The 21,947-nt window shown below is 34.8% G+C and overlaps 1 protein-coding gene across 1 annotated transcript in view; it reads left to right on the top strand.

Moving 5' to 3' along the window:
- Positions 1-21,947, top strand: part of ORC4 (origin recognition complex subunit 4) — a 94,557-nt gene that overhangs the window by 32,665 nt on the left and 39,945 nt on the right. Inside the window, 1 exon segment of the mRNA XM_079924752.1 lies at positions 21,300-21,373. Coding sequence (XP_079780878.1) covers positions 21,317-21,373 — 57 coding nt within the window. The 5' untranslated portion in view covers positions 21,300-21,316.

Genomic DNA, 21,947 nt, shown 5'->3' with positions numbered 1-21,947 from the left:
TGCTTAGTTGATTGGGGGTGTGGTACGGAAACATTTAAATTCCTTTGTTATTTCTTTTTGTGTATATTCATAAATAATTTCTTTGCAGTTACCATAGGGATTACATTTAAAATTCTGAAATTGTAACACTAGTTTGCTTATGTTATTTAAATAACATATCAAAATCTCTGCTCCTTTACTACTCCATTCCCGCCCTTTTAAGTTGTTCATGTCACAGTTACATCTTTATACATTGTGTACCCAAAGACATAAACTGTTATTTGAAATGCATTAGTCATTTAAATTATGTAGAAAACAAAATGTGGAATTAAAGACCAAATTAGAATAATACTAGCTTTTAAAATCACTCATGTACTTTTATTGAGACGTTTATCTCCTTATGTGGTTTTGTGTTCCTGTCTTGTGTCCTTTTATTACACCTTGCAGGACTTCCCTATGCATTTATTGCAGTGCAGGTCTAGTAGTAACAGATTCCGTCTTTTATTTACCTATGAATGACTTAAGTTCTCCCTTGCTCTTAAAGGATAGTTTTTCGGGATATATGCTTCTTGGGTGACAGGTTTTTATTTTTTTTAATCTTTTTGCACTTTGACAATATTGGCCCACTCCCTTCTTGTCTCTAAAGTTTTTGATGAGGACTCTGATGATAATCTTATTGAGGATCTCTTGTATGTGAAGTGTTGCTTCTTTCCTTCACCTTTCAAGATTTTCTCTGTCTTGAAAATTTGATTATAATGTGTCTGTGTAGATCTCTGTGAGTTCATCAAATTTCTAGTTCATTGAGCTTCTTTCATTAAATTTGGAGTTTCAGCTATTATTTCTTTATATATTCTCTCATCCCTTTTTTCTTTCTCCTTCTGGGACTCCCACAGTGTATTTGTCAGCCCATTTGACGGTGTCCCACAGGTCCCTTAGGCTCTGTTCACCTTTCTTAAATCTTTTTTCTGTTTGTTTCTCTGACTTGGTAATTTTCATTGTCCTATCTTCATGTTCACTCATTCTTTCTTCTGCCTGATCAAATATGCCTTATAATTCTTGTAGTAAAGTTTTCACCTCATTTATTATACTTTCAGCTCCAGAATTTCCTTTTCAGTTTTCTTTATTAATATTATTTCCATTTTGTTCATATTTAATTTTCTTGACTTTTTGTAAATTTTACTTTAGTTCTTTGAGAATCTCTAAGACAGTTGCTTTAGAATCTAGTAGATCTGCCATCAGGTCTTTTTAAAGAACATCTTCTGTTTATTTATATTTTTTCTTTTTATGGGCTATACTTTCCTCTTTATATTTCTTGATAATTTTAATTTGAAAACTGGACATTTGAATTTAATCATTTGGTAACTCTGGAAATCAGATTTCCCCATTCTGCAGGGTTTGCTGGGTTTTTGTTGTTATTTTTGTTTATTGTTTTGCTTTCTTAAAATTGTGTGTTCTGTTTCTTTGCCAAAGATCAACTGAGGTATATACTTAAGGTCTTCTTAGGTGCTTTTGAGCCTGGTCTTTTCCCTGGGCATGCATGGTGACTTTCCAATTTCCCTCATATGTGCATTTTCTTTTAAATGTCCTAGTATTTGATGTCTGTCTTTCCAAAAGAGAATAAGAGTAAAATGAAGGGAGGGTGAAAGGGCGCTGGCCCCCTAGCATACTTCAGCAGGAACAAGAGGGACTTGCAACAGTCAGGGGAGATGGAACAGCAGTGTCTACCTGTCTCTGTTCCTCTGAGATGAGAAGCTGTGATCAGATCACAGATCCTTGACATATGGACAGCAGGATTCTTTTTACCCACCCTTTCACGACAAGCTATGTGTAAGCTGCTCCAGGAACGTGTGCATACAACTGCCACCCATTGAACTGGGTAATGGGGAATGGGTAGCTACTACTGTGCTAAGAGCTGAAATTGACCAAAATTAATGGCAACTTGTTTTCCTAGGCTTCTCTTGGAAATTTCAAACCTTTAATATACTATATTCTAGAGTTCCAAAATAGTTTCATCAGACAGATTGTGCAAGTGCAATTGCTCTCTTGGTATAGAGACAGATTCCTGTTGCTTTCTACTCCACCATCTTCTCATAATCTACCTAGGACATTTCTTTTTAACTATTTGTTTTATTAGATATTACAAGTACGAAGAAAGACTCCACACAAAAACTACTAGAACTGATAAACGAATTCAGCAAGGTCACAGGATACAAGGTTAACATAAAGAAATCTGTTGCATTTCTTTACACTAACAGTGAAATATAATAAAGTAAAAAAACAGTCCCTTTTAAAATTGCAGCAAAAAAATAAAATAGGAATAAACCTGACCAAGGAGGTGAAAGACTTACATGCTGAGAACTATAAAACATGATAAAAGTAATTGAAGATGATTCAAAGAAATGGAAAGATACCCCATGTTCTTGGAGCAGAATTAACATTGTTAAAGTGGCCATACATCCCAAAGCAATGTACAGATTTAATGTGATCCCTATCGGATTACCTATGACATTTTTCACAGAACTAAAACAAATAATCCTAAAATCTATAGGGAACCATAAAAGACCCAGAATTGCCAAAGTAATCCTGAGGAAGAAGAACAAATCTGGAGGTATAAACCTCCCAGACTTCAGACAATACTACAAAGCTATAGTAATCAAAACAATGTGGTATTGGCACAAAAACAGACATGGCTCAATGGAACAGAATAGAGAGCCCAGGAATAAACCTACAGTTAATTAATCTTTGGCAAAGGAGACAAGAATATACAATGGAGAAAAGACAGTCTCTTCAGCCAGTGGTGTTGGGAAAGCGGGACAGCTGCATGTAAATCAGTGAAGTTTGAACACACCTTCATACCCTACACAAAAATAAACTCAAAATGGTTAAATATTTAAATATAAGATCTGACACCATAAAACTCCTAGAAGAGAACATAGGCAAAACATTCTTTGACATAAGTTATAGCAGTGTTTTCTTAGCTCATTCTCCCAGGGCAATAGAAATAAAAGCAAAAATAAGCAAATGACACCTAATCAAACATATAAGCTTTCACACAACAAAGGAAACCATCAACAAAATGTAAAGACAGCCTATGAACTGGGAGAAAATATTTGCAAACAAAGTGACCGACAAGGGATTAAACTCCAAAATATACAAACAGCTCATGCAGCTCAATGACAAAACAAAAACAAAGAAAACCCAATCAAAAAATGGGTGGAAGATCTAAATAGACATTTCTCCAAAGAAGACATACAGATGGCCAAAAATCACACGAAAATATGGTCAACATCACTAATTATTAGAGAAATGCAAATCAAAACTATAATGAGGTACCACCTCAGAACAGTCAGAATGGCCATCATCAAAAAGTCTACAAATAATAAATGCTGGAGAGGGTGTGGAGAACAGAGAACCCTCCTACAATGTTTGTTGGTGGCAATGTAAATTGGTACAGTCACTATGGAGAGCAGTATGGAGGTTCCTTAAAAAGCTAAAAGTAGAGTTGCCATGTGATCTAGCAATACCACTCCTGGTCATATATCCGGAGAAAACTAATTCGAAAAGGTACATGCACCCCAGTGTTCACAGCATCGCTATTCACAATAGCCAAGATATGGAAGCAACCTAAATATCCATCGATAGGTGAATGGATAGAGAAGATGTGGTATATATACACAATGGAATACTATCAGCCATAAAAAAAATAATGAAATAGTGCCATTTGCAGCAACATGGATAGACCTAGAGATTATCATACTAAGTAAAGTAAGTCAGACAAATACCATATGATATCACTTATAAGTAGAATCTAAAGTACAACACAAGTGACCTTATTTACAAAACAGAAACAGATTCACAGACATAGAAAAAACTTATGGTTTCCAAAGGGGAAAGGGAGTGGGCGAGGGATAAATTAGGAGTTTGGGATTAGCATATAGAAAATACTATATATAAAATAGGTAAACAATGAGGTCCTACTGTATCACACAGGGAACTGTATTCAGTATCCTGTAATAAATGGAAAAGAATATGTGTATATATGTATATCTGAATCACTTTGCTGTACACCAGAAACTAAAACAATGTTGTAAATCAACTGTACTTCAATTTGAAAAAAAAGATGTTGCAGAGAGTCTCTTATTCCATTTTGCACCACAGTTCTTATCTACGTGATTTCTTATTGGCTTTCCAAAGTTTCTATGATAAACGTGTTACTTTCTAATGAATAAAAAAAGTAAGTTTATGGTCTTAAAAATATAGATGCCTATAAAAAACATAAATTGTACAGATACACATTTGAAGAAATGGATTATCATCCTTGAACTTCTGGAATACTAGCAATTTTCTTTCAGAATGCATCCTTCCACTGTTTTTATTCCCCTAAAGAAAAGTCCAGTGATGATTTTGATGGCTTTTCTGATGTTTACAGGGTTTTTTTTCCTCCCTTCCTCTTGAGACTAAATGACCATTGTGTTGGTGTCACTAGATGTAACAGCTCCTGCTTATAAGTTGTGATCTTGGGCAAGTCATTTAAAACCTCTCTGTTCAATTTCTACTCATATAAAAGGTAGACTATATGTTCTTTATGGTTTCTTTCACCACTAAGTCCATGAGTTTATCCCTTGTTTTATACTTGTGTTGCCTTTTCTGCTTTTTATATTCATATGTATTATTCCAATGAGATTTTAAGCTTCTTGAGGATAGAGACCAACTTTTACATTTCATCTTTCCTGTAATGCTTGCCACATGGCCTTGTAATAAGTAAACATTCACTAAATACTTGTTAGATTGAGTTGATTGAGAAACTTTGAAATCAACTTGGAGCCCGTTGGTTGTCTCGTTTAATAAAAGGAGGTGTTTATATAGAATAAGCATTTATTTAATTCCTTTTCAAAATGCATTTATTTTCTGTCATTTGAAATGTCATTCTCAGCAACAATTTGTGTTTCAGTGTAGCAAAAATGTTTCTTTAAGCAGTATCTGAAACTGAAGCCATAAGCTCACATATATGTATATATGTCACCTATACATGTATACATAAACTCACACACACATACAGACGACAATCAATATGCCAAAGGTATGTTGTGTGGCCCTGTTATTTCATGTTATTAACTTCTTGGGCCAAAGGAACTTAATCATTAAATGTTATCACCACATAACAATATCACCAGAAATTTTATATCTAGTTTATATAACTGGCAACAAGTTGAGTGCCTGAAATCTGTGGCATGAAAGGACTTGTGACTTAACAGTATTATTTTGGCGAAGCAATAATTTGCTTTTGACTTAAAAACATTATCATATTAATTCAGTGATTTGTTGAGCAGCTTATTCTTAGATATAGCTGGTGGTATTCCAAAGCAAGTCTCATGATCTGTGCCCTTGTAATATTTGATAATTCTAAGTTAAGACAGTAATATTCAAAATTAGGTTGACTTTTGTCATAATATAAATGTTGTGTTGTGAGTCAGCAAGCTGAGAGGTATTTGGTCAGTTGACTAGACATTAGAAAAAAATCTGATTTGAAGGAGTGTGTCAGGAGTCTATCCACATATGTTTTCCTTCGTTCGTTTAGTACTGTTAGTCTGAAAGACAATGACTCGAACTAGCCTAAAATGAAGAGGTCAAGTTAACTATGTATACCAAGTAGATTTTTGTTTAACATCTGTAGAGTGGCAAAACACTTGGACATCTGACTGGATATTGAGCTATATTTGTAAATAAGTTATTAGTGACATTTATTTTCTAGTGTTTTTAGAAGTTAAGTGATTTCCCTAATTATTTTTATTGTTGGCCGAATAGAGTTGATCTAAAATATATGATGTAGAAACAATGAAGTAGAAATAGAGTACAGGCTTTGAACTGAGGAAGTCACCATTAGAAAAAAAAGATCTATAACTGCTCATGAAATCCCAGGAGTAGAAAAGGACATGCTTCATAATTCTCAGGGATTTATCAACATGTAGGTTTTGGAAAGCATAGGAATGGGTAATTATCATGATAAATACACCACCTTGGTTGATAAGTGGGAGCCTAATCTACACGTGATTGAGTCTTGAACTTATTTGTTTAACCATCCTGCTTTGGTTAACATGTTTTTAAAAGTCTGAAATTCCACATATAGTTATGGTAAGTAGTGGTGAATGAATATATCTCAATATTTCACCTTTATCATCCTTTCAGTGGTAAGGGTGTAAGTTGCAGGGATCTTACTGTCATGGGGAATGTAGATAGACTGTTCTGAGCAGGCAGCTTCAGGTGGCATATTTTAATAATTACTGTCATTTTTGTCCTTTGTCAGTGCAGGAATAAATTCTAAATGGTCAGTACCTTTCTGGTTTATAATATAGAAGTGCTCTGGAATTGGTATAGCAAGAATCTTCTCAATCATATATAGGTGTGCACCTTTTGTGTGTGTCAGAACTGAATATCATCTAAGACAGTACAAAAGTCAGAGCTACAATGCCACTCACTTACTTGAGCCCATAGTGTAGGACACTGGTTCCTAGACCTGGTTGTATAGAAGAGTCAATCAGGGAACATTGTGTAGATTACAGATTTTTGACTGAGACCCAGAAATCATATTTTAAAAGCATTTTCCCAGGTGATTATGATGATATTTGGGAAACTGATATAGAATAAAACAAATACTCGGTTGGTTCTTTGTGTATGTTTTCTAATTAGAGTTTAATGTTACCCTTGTGTCCAAAATTTCATGAATGTTTGCTGATTTTTATTTGCCTTTTAAAAATGAAAAGTGTAATAATGCGTGAGTTTGTACTCTTGTTTTATGAGGAAGAATTCTTTCATTGGACATACCACATTAAAGGTATTACCTTGCTAGGTGCACTGGGATTTATAATAGTGGAATTCTATCATCGATGAATTGACTATAACCTAACTGCTCTACAGTTTGTCTCTTTACCATTTTACTACATAGTCCCTAAGAATGTTATAATTAGAAAGGTGAGAAGAATAATTAGAATTCAGAAAAATTTTAAGGATGCCTGTTAGTTTTCTCTGTAGCTTTGGCCATTTCTCTATCGACAGCTTCGCGATGAAGATAAAATATTTGAGTAGCATAGCCAGGATGCCTTTCAGTTTAGTTCCTTAGATCTGGACATTTTGAACATCTAAGGGAAAGATCATTAATGTAAAACAAATTATATCTGCTATTTGTAAGTGTATGTGTGCATATTCAGCAAATGGTTTGCTTTACTTGGCTATTGTATAAATGAATATACTGGCTTGGGTAGTTCTGTGTGTGCATATTTATGCATGGTTAAAATGCCATTGTTTATTTTTAGTTGTCTGGTTAAGAGTTTTTAATTCTTCCAACTTAGTTTTTTAAAAGAATAGTCACTGCCATGTTTGTATTCTGAACCATTTGGTCTGGTGGTAGTATATAGAGAAAAGGTCACATAACTCAAGAGTCAACTTTAAATGTCACATGAACACATATAATAAATAAAAGCAGATTATTTACTTGGTTAAATGCATTAACCATGACCAACACATTGAAACAATAAAGGGGAAGAAAAGTTATGTTTTTTGTTTTCCTGCTTTACTGCTCTTAATAGACTATCTGTGGTGGTCTACTTGGATTTTCCATGCAGTAGTCTCATTCTGGGCAGTATTTGAAGCACCTAGCCTTTGGCAAAGAAAAGTATCTCTCGTCTGTGAATCTCAGTAAGTTTCTCCATTCCGTTTTCACTTCAACTGCGAGGATTTCATATGTGACACTTACTGCTCAAGAGATCAATGTCCAGAGGAAGTGGCAAACCAAAGCAGAATGAAGTTGGCTCAGGTTTTACAAAAAAGATTCCACTAACATTTACCAAGAACTCTACAGGCATGGTCTGTGATGTTAATCCTTTTTTTTTTTTTTTTCCCAACTTTGACTGTATGTCAGAATTTAACCTTTACTGCTTTAAAAGGGGGAGGGGGGTGTTTTCTACCCCTGAAGATTCAAGAGTGTTGCCCAGGGATTTTTTTTTAATGAATATTCATCCATTTTGCTTGTGTCTTCCTGGATACTACGAACTTTGCATCATAGTAACTGACACAGCCTGTCCCACAGTGTTACAGCATTAGTGCTTAACCAGTTCCTCATTCATCTTGTAATTCGGACAGTGAGACTGTAATTTTCCGTTAGCTCCATAGAGCAAATGCCTGTCCTCCTCTCCTGAATCAAGCACATCTTTTTTGGCCTTTTTGTGTTAAAAGTCTTTCATGTTGTTTGATACCAGTCTTAGACTGGTTGATAACTTTTAAGTATTTTATTTTTTAGGTACTAATTTTTACTTTTAATTATTTTAGCCTAGGCATATTTAATTTGTCCCAAGAAATATTGTTGAATCAAAAACTGTTATTAAAACATTGTCTTCTATGATGTTAAAATATACATATCAAAAAACAATTTAAAAATTCTTTGCAGGAAAGAAAGGACTTTTTTTTTTTTTAAATCAGGGGATGACATAAATATAAAATATCCAGGCAAATGTTTTTTTCTATCTTTCCACTCTTTTATTTTAAAAGTTTATATGAATATTTAGACAACCAGAAGAATCTCACAAGTAGATCACAGGACTGTATACTTTTTTGGAATATCCTCAGAAGGCTCTCTAAATTATCAGCTGGTAAAACAAAAACCTTTTGTTACTTTTCAGTAACAGGAGGAAAGAGAAACTCCTTGTTTCCTCTTATGTTGTATGATTTGTGATCTCTTTATCTATCTGCTAAGAAGCCTTCTAGGGCTTCAAAGCTTATTTGTTTATTTACCGTGATGAAAGTCCGTTGGCCTCCTGATGCCTGTTTTATTCCACATTCTCCTCTTTTCCCTTCACGATCCTCAAATACTTACGTTAGGCTTAGCTTGGTTTGAAGAGATGCTGTCTATACCCGTGGATTTCTTCATTTTCTTTGGCCTCTTAGCAGTTTTATCCGCTTTGATGTGGAATGCACAGTAATAAAGTCAGTTTTCTCAGTAGCTCACAAAGTGTGGTTCCAGGACAGGCAACAGGAACATCCTCTGGGAATTTATCAGAAATGAAATTCTCAAGGTCTATCCTAGACCTATTATTAAATCAGAAACTCTGGGGATGAGGACCAGCAATCTTAATCACTTCTAGGTGTTGAATAGCTTTGGGCACTAGGGATTTGAAGTCTTTAGGGTCCATATAACTCTATATAGATTGATCTGCCCATAATTTCTTATTATTACTAGTATTAAAATGTTTTTTTATATTGAGGAATACTTAGTGAATTTATACCATTGAAGTTGCCATCATAGTTCTGGTGTACCTTAGTTGGAGTTGTACTCGATACTTCATCGCATGGTCAAAGTACCCTCAAAGAAATTGTTTAATGGGAACGTATGTATATGTATAACTGATTCACTTTGTTATAAAGCAGAAACTAACACACCATTGGAAAGCAATTATACTCCAATAAAGATGTTTAAAAAAAAAGAAATTATTTAGAACAAGAGTCTAATTCTGTGCTTCATTCCCCCCAGCCCACAACTCTAATTGTTTCTAATCTTGGTTCTTCTCTCCAGTGTAATATAATAATTTATAAAGGGTACTCTGTATCACCATGCTTGGCATTTGACAGCATGGCATATCAGGTAAAACATTTCATTTAATCCCCACAGTAATCCTGTGAATTAAATAATGCTTTTATCTCAAACTTTACAGAGGAGAACACTGGGGCTTAGGAAGGTTAATTTGCGAAGGTCACACCACAGAACCAAGAATTCAAATCTATGCTTGATGACAGAACTCTTAGGGACAGTTGATATTACCATCAATCTCAGTTTTCAAGTTCTGCTTCTCCTTGACTTTGTCTGAATTTGCATTTATCTTAAATTTGATATATAAATGGCCTTCTTTTAGACTTCTCCTTGCTTACAGTTCTGATTTCAATAATATCCTCAAATATTTCTTTATTTCATTGCGTGTGACTTACTTTCTAAGAAAAATCAAAACTTTCTAGAAAGATTCTAGTGTCTTCATCTTCACTTCTTCTGCCTTCGCTTTTCTGGTTTAACTTCAGAAATGAAAACCTTGAACTCTCTTTTTTCATATGTTCAGTATTACTATATATTAGATTTAAAATCTGTGTTGCCTATATTTTAGACAAGCTAAAACTGGCATTCAGTAACTGCAAGTTTGAAATGAGTAGGGAGAGTATTCCAAATCACAGCAAAATTAAAATAATGAAATTGAGGATGGCTGGAGTACTTGTAAATATTAATAAAATATGTAAAAGTGTAGATTTTGACTAGTAAATTTAATATTCATTTCAGATATTCCTTTTAATCCTCCAAGTCTTAATTGAAGGCAGTGTAAATAAGAATGAAGTATGGTAGCCTAATTCCAGAAAGGAGAATATATTACTAATCTTTTTTTAATGTGTTACTAGCAAACTGTCAACCCATTATAAAAAGACAGAAATAATTGATAATCTTTTTCTAAAGATAATTGACTTTACCTTCTCTTACATCATCAGACTTATAGCTTTATAAGGTATATCATTTGATTTAAAAATTATTTGTTAAAAAACATGTGTACTTTATCTTTTGTTAATTTGGGGACTTCTCTATTAAAAGAAATTAATTTCTTAACCAAATTAACTATATTTTAACCAACTTGAATTTCCATTGATGTGACACTACCATGATAATATTATACTACATGTATTTTACTTGAAGTATAAATCATTCTGTATTTATTTTATATAAATATTTATATAAATATATATTAGTATATATATAATTTTTCTTTCATGCTTGGCAGGGTTTTTTTGAGGGTCATGGCATGTAATTATTCAAAACTTTTAAATTTAGCTAAGCAGTTGATTTAAACTAATCTGGCTCCTTTTTAGCAGCTAATTTGCCTGTGGACATTCTCCATTGCCTAACATTCATTCACTTATCAAATATTTTCTTGAAAACCAACTGTATGCCATTTTTGCACTACTTGATTTGGATACAATGATAACATGATTTCTGAGTCTTTCTTTCAAGGAGCTGTGGTCCAGTGGAGCAAACATAAGTAAACACAGAGTTAGTTACATCACTGTATGCTAATTAAGTTCTGTGAAAGGGGAAGATAGCACTTGAGGGATACATAACCCTCAGATTTTGCCCAGACTAGGAGTGTTCAGCGGTGTCACAGAAAGTATTCCAAAGGAAATAATATCTCAACTAAGGCCTGAGTTTGGAGTGAGTCAGGGTATAGAGAATTGTTGATTCTCCCAGGCATATTAAGAGAAGAAACTGTGAGCTAAACTGGGAAATTAGTCATTCGGAACCTTCCTTTTAAATGATGTTAGGGAATTTGGAATTTAGAACTTTGGGGGTTGAGGATGGAGTTGAAGGGTTTTTACATGAAAATGGGAGTAAGAGTTGGAGGCAATAAAGAAGCTGGCATAGATTTCCAGTCAAGAAATAATGGTGATCTAAAGTAGGATGGAGGCAGCTAGTGACAGGAGTGGATTGGGTTCAATTTTTTTAGGCTATAGAATAGACCAATTGTTACTTGAAACTCTGAAACTGAAAATTAGGTTTATTCACCTTAGAAAGCATAAGTTGAGAGGAGGATTTACTGGAAACCAATAATATAAAAAGTATAGGTGCTAAAGAAATACTGTGAGGGTAAGCCATTCTTTGGGATTACCCATTTCACTGCTCGTCTTAAGAGTATAAATAAAATAGTAGTTTCTACCAAAATTTCTACAACTAAATAATCTTTGTCACCTATTGTATTTGATACCAACATGACTTAGTCATGCATAGACGTTCAGCTCCTTTTACACTTTATGTCTAGTCCTGCTATTTAGAATAGCAAGTAAAATCATGGTATCAAAAGCACAGTAGGAAGTGGAAGGAGGTGTCCCATGATCCACTGGTAAATTTGAGGAGAAATTCAATCAATCTATTTGCAGATAAAGAAGATTTAGTTATACTAGTTATACTCTCATTTTTGTCATTAAGCACTTCAAAAAAACCTATAAAATTAGAGTTTAATTTTGTTTTAACTTTTTATTTTGACATTATTATAGACTCACAGAAGTTGCAAATATAATTCATAGTGTCCCATAAACCCTTCACCCACATTCTCTTAAGGGTGACATCTTATAAAATGATACTGCATGTCAAAACCAGAAAACTGACATTGGTATAACACTGTTAACAAGACTACAGACCTTATTCAGTTCTCAGCAGTTTTTACTAGCACTCATTTTTGTGTGTCTGTATAATTCTCTGTGATTTTATCCCATGGTTAGATTTGTTTGAACACCATTGCAATAAAGATGCCGAACTGTTCCATCATTACAGAGAACATTCTTCATGTAACTCCTTTTTGTAGTCATACTCACCCCTAAGTTCTGTCTCCTCACAATCGTGAATCTGTTCTTCATCTTCATAATAGTTTTGTCATTCCAAGAATGTTTTTTAAATGGAATTGTAAAATATGTAATTTTTTTGAGATCAGCCTTTTTTTTCTTTTTTCTGTTCACTAAGCGTGATGCCCTTGAGAGCCATCCAAGTTATTTCACATATCAGTAGTTAATCTCTTTTTTTTTTCCTCAGTTACAGTCCCCCTGTATGTATGGATGTTTCAGTTTCTTTAACTCCATTGGCTCTTTGAAGGACATCTGTATTGTTTTCAGTTTTTTGGCTATTACAAATAAAATTGTTGTGAATATTCACATTTACAGGTTTTTGTTTGAGGATAAATTTTCATTTCTTTGGTATAAATACCGAGTACAATTGCCATGTTACATGGTAAGTGTTTGTTTATAAGAAACTGCCAAAGCATAGGAGAGCTTAAAACGGGTTCAAGATGGTGGAGTAGAAGGACGTGCTCTCACTCTCTTTTTCGAGAACTTCAGAATCACAACTAACTGCTGAACAGGAAGACACTGGAACTCATCAAAAAAGATACCCCACATCCAAAGACAAAGAAGAAACAGCAATGAGATGGTAGGAGGGGTGCAAACACAATAAAATCAAATCCCGTAACCACTGGGTGGGTGACTCACAAATTGGAGAACAGTTTTACCACAGAAGTCCACCCACTGGACTGAAGGTTCTGACTGCCACGTCAGGCTTCCCAACCTGGGGTTCCGGCAATGGGAGGAGGAATTCCCAGAGAATCAGACTTTGAAGGCTAGCGGGATTTGATTGCAGGACTTTGACAGAACTGGGGGAAATAGAGACTCCACTCATGGAGGGCACACACAAAGTAGTGTACATATCAGGATCCAGGGGAAAGGAGCAGTGACCCTATAGGAGACTGAACCAGACCTACGTGATAGTGTTGGAGGGTCTCCTGAAGAGGCAGGGGCTGGCTGTGGCTCACCACAGGGACAAGGACACTGGCAGCAGAAGTTCTGGGAAGTACTCCTTGGCATGTGCCCTCCTGGAGTCTACCATTAGCCCCACCAAAGAGCCAGATAGGCTCCAGTGCTGGGTCACCTCAGGCCAAACAACCAAGAGGGAGGGAACTCAGCCCCACCCATCAGCAAACAAGTGGATTAAAGTTTTACTGAGCTCTGCCCACCACTAGTCCCTCCCATCAGGAAGCTTGCACAAGCCTCTTAGCCTCATCCATCAGAGGGCAGACAGCAGAAGCAAGAAGAACTACAGTCCTGCAGCTTGTGGAACAAAAACCACATTCACAGAAAGACAAAATGAAAAGGCAGAGGACTATGTACCAGATGAAGGAACAAGATAAAACCCCAGAAAAAACAACTAAATGAAGTGGAGATAGGCAACCTTCTAGAAAAAGAATTCAGAATGATGATAGTGAAGATGATCCAGGACCTCAGAAAAAGAATGAGGCAAATATCAAAAAGATGCAAGAAATGTTTAACAAAGACCTAGAAGAATTAAAGAACCAACACCTAGAAGAATTAAAGGATAAACAAACAGACATGAACAATACAATAACTGAAGTGAAAAATACAATAGAAGGAATCAATACTAGAATAACTGAGGCAGAAGAACGGATAAGTGACCTGGAAGACAGAAAGGTGGAATTAGCTGCTGCAGAACAGAATAAAAAAAAAAAGAATGAAAAGAAATGAAGACAGCCTAAGAGACCTCTGGAACAATATTAAATGCACCAACATTGGCATTATAGGGGTCCCAGAAGAAGAAGATTGAGAGAAAGGACCTGAGAAAATATTTGAGGAAATTACAGGCAAAAAGTTCCCTAACATGGGAAAGGAAATAGTCAAGTCCAGGAAGCACAGAGAGTCCCATACAGGATAAACCCAAGGAGAAACATGCCAAGACACATAGTAATCAAATTGACAAGAATTAAATAAAAAGAAGAATTATTAAAAGCAACAAGGGAAAAATAACATACAAGGGAACTCCCATAAGGTTAACAGCTGATTTCTTAGCAAAAACTCTACAAGCCAGAAGGGAGTGGCACAATATATTTAAAGTGATGAAAAGGAGGAACCTACAACCAAGATTGCTCTAGCTGGCAAGGATCTCATTCAGATTCAACAGAAATCAAAAGCTTTACAGACAAGCAAAAGCTAAGAGAATTCAGCTTCACCAAACCATCTCTACAGCAAATGCTAAAGGAACATTTCTAAGTGGGAAACAAGAGAAGAAAAGCACCTACGAAAACAAACCCAAAACAATTAAGAAAATGGTAATAGGAACATACATATTGATAATTACCTTAAAGGTGAATGGATTAAATGCTCCAACCAAAAGACACAGGCTTGCTGAATGAATACAAAAACAAGACCCATCTATATGCTGTCTACAAGAGACCCACTTCAGACCTAGGGACACATACAGACTGAAAGTGAGGGGATGGAAAAAGATACTCCATGCAAATGGAAATCAAAAGAAAGCTGGGGTAGCAATACTCATATCAGATAAAATAGACTTTGAAACAAAGATTGTTACAAGAGACAAGGGAGGACACTACATAACGATCAAGGGATCAATCCATGAAGAAGATATAACAATTATAAATATCTATGAACCCAACATAGGAGCACCTCAGTACATAAGGCAAATGCTAACAGCTATAAAAGAGAAAATCGACAGTAACACAGTAATAGTGAGGGATTTTAACAGCTCACTTACACCAATGGACAGATCATCCAGACAGAAAATTAATAAGGAAACACAAGATTTAAATGACACAATAGAGCAGATAGATTTAATTGATATTTATAGCACATTCCATCCAAAACCAGCAGATTACACTTTCTTCTCAGTTGCACACAGAACATTCTCCAGGATAGACCACATCTTGGGTCACAAATCAAACCTCAGTAAATTTAAGGAAATTGAAATCATAGCATGCATCTTTTCTGACAACAATGCTATGAGATTAGAAATCAGTTTCAGGTTAAAAACCGCAAAAAACACAAACACAGGCTAATCAATATGTTACTAAATAACCAAAAGATCACTTAAGAAATCAAAGAGTAAGTCAAACAATACCTAGAGAAAAATGACAATGAAAACACAATGATCAAAAACCTGTGGGATACAGCAAAAGCAGTTCTAAAAGGGCAGTTTATAGCAATACAATCCTGCCTCAAGTAACAAGAAATATCTCATACAATCTAACCTTACACCTTAAGGATACTAGAGAAAGAAGACAAACAAAACCCAAACTGAGTAGAAGGAAAGAAGTCATAAAGATCAGAGGAGAAAGAAAGTAGAAACATAGAAAACAGTAGCAAAGATCAATAAAACTAAAAGCTGTTTCTTTGAGAAGATAAACAAAATTGATAAACCTTTAGCCAGACTCATCAAGAATCAATAAAATTAGAAATGAAAATCAAGAAGTAACAACTGACACTGTAGAGATACAAAGGATCATGAGAGATTACTACAAGCAACTATATGCCCATAAAATGGACAACCTGGAGGAAGTGAACAAATTCTTAGACAAGCACAACCTTTCAAGACTGAACCAAGAAAAATAGAAAATATGAACAGACAAATCAGAAGTAATGAAATTGAAACTATGATTAAAAATCTTGCAGCAAACAAAAGTCCAGGACCAGATGGTTTCACAGGTGAATTGTATTGAACATTTAGAGAAGAGCTAATACACATCCTTCTCAAACTCTTCCAAAAAAATTGCAGAGGAAGGAACACTCCCAAACTCATTCTACGAGGCCACCATCACCCTGATACAAAAATCAAAGATACTACAAAAAATGAAAATTACAGACCAACATTACTGATGTGTATAGATGCAAAAATTCCAAACAAAATACTAGCAGACAAAATCCAGCAACACACTAAAAGGATCATACATGATGGTCAAGAGGGATTTATACCAGGAATTCAAGGATTCTTCAATATACACAAATCAGTGTGATACACAATATTAACAGATTGAAGAATAGAAACCATATGATCATCTTAATAGATGCAGTCAAAGCTTTTGACAAAATTCAACACCCATTTATGATTAAAAAATCTCCAGAACATGGACACAGAGGGAACCAACCTCAACATAATAAAGACCATATAAGATAAACCCACAGCAAGCATCATTCTCTATGGTGAAAAACTGAAAGCATTTCCTCTAAGCTCAGGAACAAAACAAGGATGTCCACTCTTGCCACTAGTATTCAGCATAGTTTTGGAAGTCCTAACCACGGCAATCAGAGAAGAAAAAAATAAAAGGAATCCAAATTGGAAAAGTAGAAGTAAAATTGTCACTGTTTGCAGATGACATGATACTATACATAAATAATCCTAAAAATGCCACTAGAAAACTACTAGAGCTAATCAATGAATTTGGTAAAGTTGCAGGATACAAAATTAATGCACAGAAATCTTTTACATCCCTATACACTAACAATGAAAGATCAGAAAGAGAAATTAAGGAAACAATTCTATTCACCATTGTAACAAAAATAATAAAATACCTAGGAATAAATCTACCTAAGGAGGTAAAAGACCTGTACTCAGAAAACTATAAGACACTGATGAAAGAAATCAAAGATGACACAAACAGATTGAGAGATATACCATGTTCTTGGATTGGAAGAATCAATATTGTGAAAATGACTCTAGTACCCAAAGCAAACTACAGATTCAGTGTAATCCCTATCAAAATACCAATGGCATTTTGTACAGAACTAGAGCAAAAAAAATCTTAAAATTTGTATGGAAATATAAAAGACTCCAAATAGCCAAAGCAATCTTGAGGGAAAAAAGCGGAGCTGGAGGAATCAGACTCCCTGACTTCAGACTATACTACAAAGCTACAGCAATCAAGATAATATGGTACTGACACAAAAACAGAAATATCGATCAGTGGAACAGGATAGAAAGCCCAGAGATAAACCCACACACCTTTGGTCAGCTAATATATGACAAAGGAGGCAAGGATATGCAATGGAGAAAAGAGTTTCTTCAGTAACTGGTGCTGGGAAAACTGGACAGTTACATTTATAAGAATGAAATTAGCACACTCCCTGACACCATACACAAAAATAAACTCAAAATGAATTAAAGACCTAAATGTAAGACTGGACACTATAAAATCTTCGAGGAAAACATAGGAAGAACACTCTTTGACATAAATCACAGCAAGATCTTTTTTGACCCACCTCCTAGAGTAATGGAAATAAAAACAGAAATAAACAAATGGGATCTAATGAAACTTAAAAGCTTTTGCATAACAAAGGAAACTATAAGCAAGACGAAAGTACAACCCTCAGAATGGGAGAAAACATTTGCAAACAAATCAACAGACAAAGGATTAATCTCCAAAATACATAAACAGCTTATGCAGCTCAATATTAAAAAAAAAAAAAACCCACTCAAAAAATGGGCAGAAGACCTAAATATGACATTTCTCCAAAGACATATAGATGGCCAAAAGGCACATGAAAAGATGCTCAACATCACTAATTATTAGAGAAATGCAAATCAAAAGTACAATGAGGTATCAACTGATACTGGTTAGAATGGGCATCATCAGAAAATCTACAAACAATAAATGCTGCAGAGGGTGTGGGGAAAAGGGAACCCTCTTGTACTGTTGGTGGGAATGTAAATTGATGGAGCCACTATGGAGAACAGTATGGAGGTTCCTTAAACTAAAAATAGAACTACCATGTGTCCCAGCAATCCCATTACTGGGCATATACCCAGAGAAAACCATAATTTAAAAATACACATGCACCCCAGTGTTCATTACAGCACTATTTACAGTAGCCAGGTCATGGAAGCAACCTAAATGCCCATAGACAGACAAATGTCTAAGGAAATTGTACATATATGCAATGGGATATTACTCAGCCATAAAAAGGAATGAAATTGTGTCATTTCTAGAGATGTGGATAGACCTATATACTGTCATACAAAGTGAAGTAAGTCCAAGAGAAAAACAAGTATTGTACATTAACTCATATATGTGGAGTCTAGAAAAATGGTACAGATGAACTGGTTTGCAATGCAGAGGTGGAGACACGGATGTAGAGAATAAACGTATGGACACCAAGGGGCAAAAGCGGGATGTTGGGTGGTTGTGGGATTAATTGGGAGATTGGAATTGACATGTATACACTAATATGTATAAAATAGATAGCTAATAACCAGCTGTATAAAAAAATAAAATTAAGTTAAATTGAAAAAAAAACTGCCAAAAGGAAACTTTGCAGAATGGCTATAACATTTCACATTCTTACCAGTAGTTGTATTAGAGATGTGGATTCTCTGCATCCTCACCAGCATTTGCTGTTTTCACGTTTTAATTTTTGCTGTTCAAATAGGTGTGTACATATACCTCATTGTGGTTATAATTTGCATTTTTCTAATGACTAATGTGTTTCATGTGTTTATTTGGCATCCCTATACCCTCTTTGGTTGAAGTGTCTATGCCCTTTGTCCATTTTTCTAGATTTCTGTATTGTTGAGCTTTGAAGCTTCTCTGTATATAAGTCCTTTGTCAGATATGTGGTTTGCATCTATCATTCCAAAACTTGTCGTTTCATCTATAAAGTTAGAATTGTCTTTTAAAATATTCTTTGTAATAGAGTGGAGATTTGACTGTTATTTGGAGGGGCTAGATGTATTAAAATCAATGTCAATTAAGACTCAATTTGCAGTAAAAATTTATGTGGGTTAGGAACTGAAGTAGTGTGTATGTGTATGTTTCTTTCATGAATGATCACCAAATGACGAATATGTTTGTTTTTAGTGGCTTACCTGAATTATATTTGATGCAAAGAGGCAGATTAGACACCTACCCTGCAACCTCAGGCATTTTACTTACCTCTTCTGAGCATTTTTTTTCAACCCATGAAATGGGGAGAAATATGTTTTAATTCCATTAATACTGTGAAATCGCTAATATAGCTCTACAAAGATAAGGTATATTGTAAAAGCTCTCCTCCATTTTTTAAAAATTCACTTCTCCTTATTGTCTAGGGGACATTTGTTCCATTGTTTCCTGTGATTTCAGATTTTGGCTTGTAGACCTTCTTCACAATCAAGAGTATCTTAAACCAGAATGAGGATATCATTTCATGTTGCTAAAATGGTTTTTTGCCCACACACAACTCTGATTTAAGGGAAAAATTTTAAATAGAATAAAATTAAAATAATTAATGTAAAGTTTCTCAAGCAAGGTGCCTCATACAGAGAAAAAGCTGCTGGAAGGGCTCTAAGGGTGACTGAGGAAACCACTTTTCTTTTAAGAAAGAAGCTTCTTAAGGGACCAAGACATCAGTAGAGTACTCTGTTCTTGAGTTTCCAATTTGAGTGCCTGGAGCCGGAAGCCCTTTGGGGTTTAAGAAGGGAGGGACAGATTTGCTTGTTATCTGTTTTTCAAAGCATTTCTCAACTGCTGTCCTGTTAGAAACAGCATTCCAAGGGTTGGCATCTGTCAGTATATGAAATTAATAAATATGAATATAAAATATGTCACAGAGGTTGATCTTCCTTTAAGTTATTGAAATGTGTACTTTTTAAAAACAGTTGAGGGCTTCCCTGGTGGTGCAGTGGTTGAGAGTCCGCCTGCCAATGCAGGGGACATGGGTTCGTGCCCTGGTCTGGGAAGATCCCACATACCGCGGAGCGGCTAGGCCCATGAGCCATGGCCGCTGAGCCTGCACATCCGGAGCCTGTGCTCCGCAACGGGAGAGGCCACAACAGTGAGAGGCCCGTGTACCGCAAAAAACTAAAACAGTTGACTAAATAGCAGTTAACCAAGTATATACAGTTATAGCTATATATAATAGTTATATATAATCAAGTATACCGTGACTGGGTTTAAATCTTGACTCTGTGACTTACACACTGGTTTTGGTCAAGCTACTTAACCTTTCTGTGTCTTCTAATCTGAAAGCAGTGTTAATGATCATATTTATCCCATAGGGTTATTCTTAGGATTAAATGAGTTCATAAAATCAGAGCACTTGTAACAGTTACTGGCTAAGCTATTATTACCTGATTAGTAAAGTAATTATATAGGAAATTGTTGATGAGAAAATTAGATCTTTTAGCCAAAGGTGTTTATCTATGAGTATATTGCCCTCAAGGAGAATTTTACAGAACTTCTTTTTTTTCGTTAGTATATATATATTTTTCATTCCAGTTACCATTGCCAATTTTATTTTGGACATTATGCTAAAATGCTTGGAACTTTTAAATATCCTCAATTTGGGGACACTGACAGTTAACCAAATTTTGTTTAGTGTGATTTGATTATGAAAAAGAAGTACAGGCAGTTCTGTATGTTTACAGAAGAGACATTTTACCTAGTCTGTAATGAGTGTTTATGACTGATGAGTAGAACAAGAAAGCGAAAGCTTTCTGGAAGGGCTGATCCTGTGGGATGGATGTGGGGAGAAACACTGTATGTAAAGGAAGCATATAGATTGGTTTTTGTTTTTGTTTTTAAAGGCAAGGAAGGGAAGCTGAATAGTAAATTGAAAAGAAAGGTAGGAGTAATTGTGTGTGAGAACCATCTAAATTGTGGAATGGAGTGTCAATTAAACCTGTACTTAGACAAAGAGGAGCCGTTGAGATGGTTTTTTTTTCTGTTTTTATTGAGAAACAATTTACATACATCACTGTATAATTTTAAGATGTTTAGCAGGATGGTTTTATTTACATATATTATGAAATGATTCCTACAATTAGGTTCAACTGAGAATTTTTAAAGTTTGAGAAATTTGAACATTTTTCATGTTTTAAAACTTGTTTATTTTGATTCTATAATAGTACATTCTTAAATAATCTCTATAAGTTAATAGTCTTTATATTCATGCTAAAAATTATTTTTCTTTTTTTTAAGGATTTCAGTTTGTTGAAATGAGCAGTCGTAAATCAAAGAGTAACAACTTAATACAAGCAGAATACCTTTCACAGGTTGGTATATATTTTCATTACTCTGAAGGTCTGTTACCATGCAAAGGTGATAAGAGAATTAGTCATCTTCTTAACTTGAATTCTTCCCTTAGCATGTATGAAGAACCACTCTTTTCATTCTCAAGGGAAGAGTATCTTTGCTACTTCCTAATTTCAACCTCTAAGTCTTTGGATAGATGGAATCCTAACTTTACTCATGTCTTCCTAAATGTGCTCTAGTTCAGTTTAGTTTAATATTATCTTTAGAGTTTTGTACTACTTTTGGTAAATTTATTCCTAAGTATTTTATTCCTTTTGATGCTATTGTAAACGGAATTGTTTTCTTAATTTTATGTTTTACTTATTGCAAGTGTATCTAAATGAAATTGATTTTTCTATATTAATCTTGTATTCTGTAACCTTCCTGAACTCGTTTATTCTAATATTTTTTTAGTTTATTCCTTAGGATTTTCTTTATATAAAATCATGTCATCTGCAATAGAGGTAGTTTTAATTCTTTCTTCTCAATCTAGATGAATCTCATTTCTTTTTCTTGTGTAATTGCCCTGACTAGAACCTTCAGTATAACACTGAA

This window comes from Stenella coeruleoalba (genome assembly GCF_951394435.1).
Source record: "Stenella coeruleoalba genome assembly, chromosome: 6".
Taxonomy (NCBI): domain Eukaryota; kingdom Metazoa; phylum Chordata; class Mammalia; order Artiodactyla; family Delphinidae; genus Stenella; species Stenella coeruleoalba.
Note: the sequence above shows the minus strand (reverse complement) of the source record. Positions and strands in the feature narration are given on the sequence as shown.